The sequence below is a fragment of the Geospiza fortis genome, unplaced genomic scaffold, assembly GCF_000277835.1.
Source record: "Geospiza fortis unplaced genomic scaffold, GeoFor_1.0 scaffold719, whole genome shotgun sequence".
Lineage (NCBI taxonomy): Eukaryota > Metazoa > Chordata > Aves > Passeriformes > Thraupidae > Geospiza > Geospiza fortis.
Window position 1 is genome coordinate 545000 of NW_005054451.1, and position 2796 is coordinate 547795.

A 2796-nucleotide genomic window follows, 5' to 3' on the forward strand; every position below is an offset into this window, starting at 1 on the left:
GAGGCTGAGTCTGCTCTGTGTGTTTGCACATCAGGCTTGTCATAAGCTGCCCCACAAGACTTTCTGTTCTTTCCTCCAGCATTGCAGAGAATACCAGGCAAAGACAGGCACACTCACAAAATCCCAGTTATTAGCAGCTAAGTGGATCTGCTGTTTGATGCAGAGCTGGATTCTGAAATCCACTGTTGGCTGTGTTTTGATGCCAAGCAGAAACAAAGACCCAGACATGGAAATGCTGGAGGAGCTCAGGGTCCAGAGTGATCTGCTGCAGCTGGGACTGGCTGCAGACAGTGGGTGACAGCAGGGTCACCAGTGGAGGATCCTTAAGGATTTCCAGCAGAACCACAGAAGGTGCTGAGAGCTGTCCAAACACCTCTGCAGAAATCCAGGAGGAGGAAGTACAGTAGGATCCTTGCCAATTTACACAAGCACACAGAGCCAACAGATACAGTCACCTGAACCTGACATCTGTGCTACATTACAGATCTTGAAAGAGGCCATTTGTAACTCATGAAAGCATTAGAGTCTGGCAAGCTGTCCAGTAGCTATATATTACTGGAACATAGAGCTCCTCTTAAATCGTCTGTGTTACGGGGTTTATTGCAGTAATTTTGCTATGATACATCCTTACCTCATTTTGCCATGGAATAGACACTGATCCTGTGGAAAACTTGGAATAGAAATCGTCATCTGTTTGGTCCAGGTTAACTCCTTTCACTGTGGAGAACTGCTCAATGTCTAACACATCCTTGCAGTACACTGCTCTGGGCTATGTCAGCAGGGAAAAAAAAAAAGAAATGAATATTTCTGAGTCGGACCATGTGCTTTCATTCACAGATTCAGTCAAGTGAGAATGTCTAACAAGTGTGTGTCTGCATCCTCCTTCTCCAGGCTTGCTCTGCCTGCATGTTTATCATCAAAGGCTGACTTCACTTTAAGCACATTAAGCTTCCTATTCCAAAGTCCTCAAAGCATCAGTCAAAGTGGGTTTTAGTCATCCATGTGCCATCTGGTTAAGAGGTGAGAGGAGAAGGACAGAAAGAGCCAGAAAAGAAAAATGGAAGCCTTCAGCAGTCTTTTCATTTAGAGAGGGAACAACAGAAAACCAGAATGTTTACCAGTGGCACACTACAGAGAGCCCTGGAAAGAGGCCTCAGATAGAAGTGCCCTCCTGCCCAGATAGCTGTGGAGTTTGCAGCTTGGAAGTTTAAAGGAATGTATCCTAATTGCTAAAGAAAACAGAGGAGGTTTGGCATTTTTCCATTGTTTTTATTAATAGCTCAGCTGCTGGAAGCTGCCCAGAATTACCTCTATTAACTCTTTTAACTTGGCTGCATTTCTTCAAAGGAACAGTCAAACGGCTTTGCCTTTTTGAACTACTCAGTTTTCTGGGGTGACAGAGACCAAACTCTCTGCAGTGATGGAACTTCCAGCTCGTACTCTAGCAGTCAGCCCCAGGGAGCAGAAAGAGCCACCAGTGGCTGCCTGTCACAGGCAGTGTGTGTGCCCAGGGATCTCCCATCAGCAGCACAGCCACCCTTTGCTGCGCAGGGATAACTGAGGGGTGGCTTGTGGGACCAGCCTGAACCCTAGCCCTTGTGGAATCCCGCTGTCTGTCCCTGGTTCCAGGACTGCACAGCCAGGGGTCTGTGCAGCACTTTATTGATCTGGATCTGAGCACTGTGACCAAACAAATTGACCTAATTCCTGACAGAAGTCCTGTTTGCTGAAGGCTGTATCCCTCTGCACTCCTGACAGCTGCAATCCACAACATTTTTGTAAGAGAGGATGGAGAGACATGGCTTGGATAACAACTTTTGCCATTGGCTATATAGCTTTGGGTGATTCAGCTGCCTTCAGTAAAGACTGGGAGATCTATGGATGAAGTGCCAAATAAATTAAATTAGGGGCAGCTCTCGAGCTCCCAATAAAGAGCCATAAAGATTTATGTGCCTTTGCTTTTGCAAATATGTCTCCAAGAGGTGCCTTCTAGGCCTTACGTGCCACAGTTTTTATGCGCTCTGGTGGATCCCAAATTTGAGCCCAGAATTTTATAATTTTCTACATCAGAAAGAAATAGTAGCTTGTCTCTTATTTCTTCCCGCTAAAGCAGGTCGTAACACCACAGGCTAATTGGCAGGAATAACTAGGCTGCATAGTAAAATGTAAAGCAAAACCAGAGCAACTAAAGTAAACTTTTGTAGCGTTCAAACCACTTTGGTTTGGTTGAGCCTGCAGCAAGGGGAATGGGAGCTGCCAAGATGTTACTTTCTTTAATATGTTAAAATGGCAGTGTTTACTTAGAACCATATGGGGACTTTAAGGATGGAAGCTCCAGCCAGAAAGAGAGCCCTGCAGGAGGGAAATAATCAGATAACTCTGCGCACTGGGCTAGAAACCGATACCACAAAAGGGTGGAAAAAGTTTTGTTGGTGCCAGTGCAACAAAGCCTTTCAGTATGTGTGAGCCTGGTGTGTAAATCTGAGCAAGGACTCAGTTGGGTTCTGTGCCCCAAAAAGCTCCAAATGCTCTCCAAGGTCCAAGTCACCTTCTCTGCTTGAGGTGACACTTGATAGCTGAGCCTGGCTCAGACTCTCTGTAGCAAATGACTGTTCTCATGATGATCCAGCTCCACAGAGCCCTGGACTTTGTGTTTCTGGTTTCACCTCTATAAACGTGCATGCACACATTTGGCTTTCACTGCTGAGTGTCCCAAGCACCACCTGGTTCTGAGCACACTTATTTTCACAGTAATGCCAGGGGTGAGGGCTCCCAGTGCCACCAGCACCGTGCAGG

At 46.3% G+C, this 2796-nt stretch overlaps 1 protein-coding gene across 1 annotated transcript in view; it reads right to left on the reverse strand.

The window, feature by feature from the left end:
• The window catches only part of GRK5 (G protein-coupled receptor kinase 5), a 171781-nt gene that overhangs the window by 7804 nt on the left and 161181 nt on the right, over positions 1 to 2796 (reverse strand). Inside the window, exons 14-15 of the mRNA XM_031062569.1 lie at positions 1119 to 1128; positions 632 to 769 (exon numbers count right to left, since the gene is read on the reverse strand). Of these exons, the coding sequence (XP_030918429.1) occupies positions 632 to 769; positions 1119 to 1128 (148 nt within the window). The remainder of the gene's footprint in view (positions 1 to 631; positions 770 to 1118; positions 1129 to 2796) is intronic.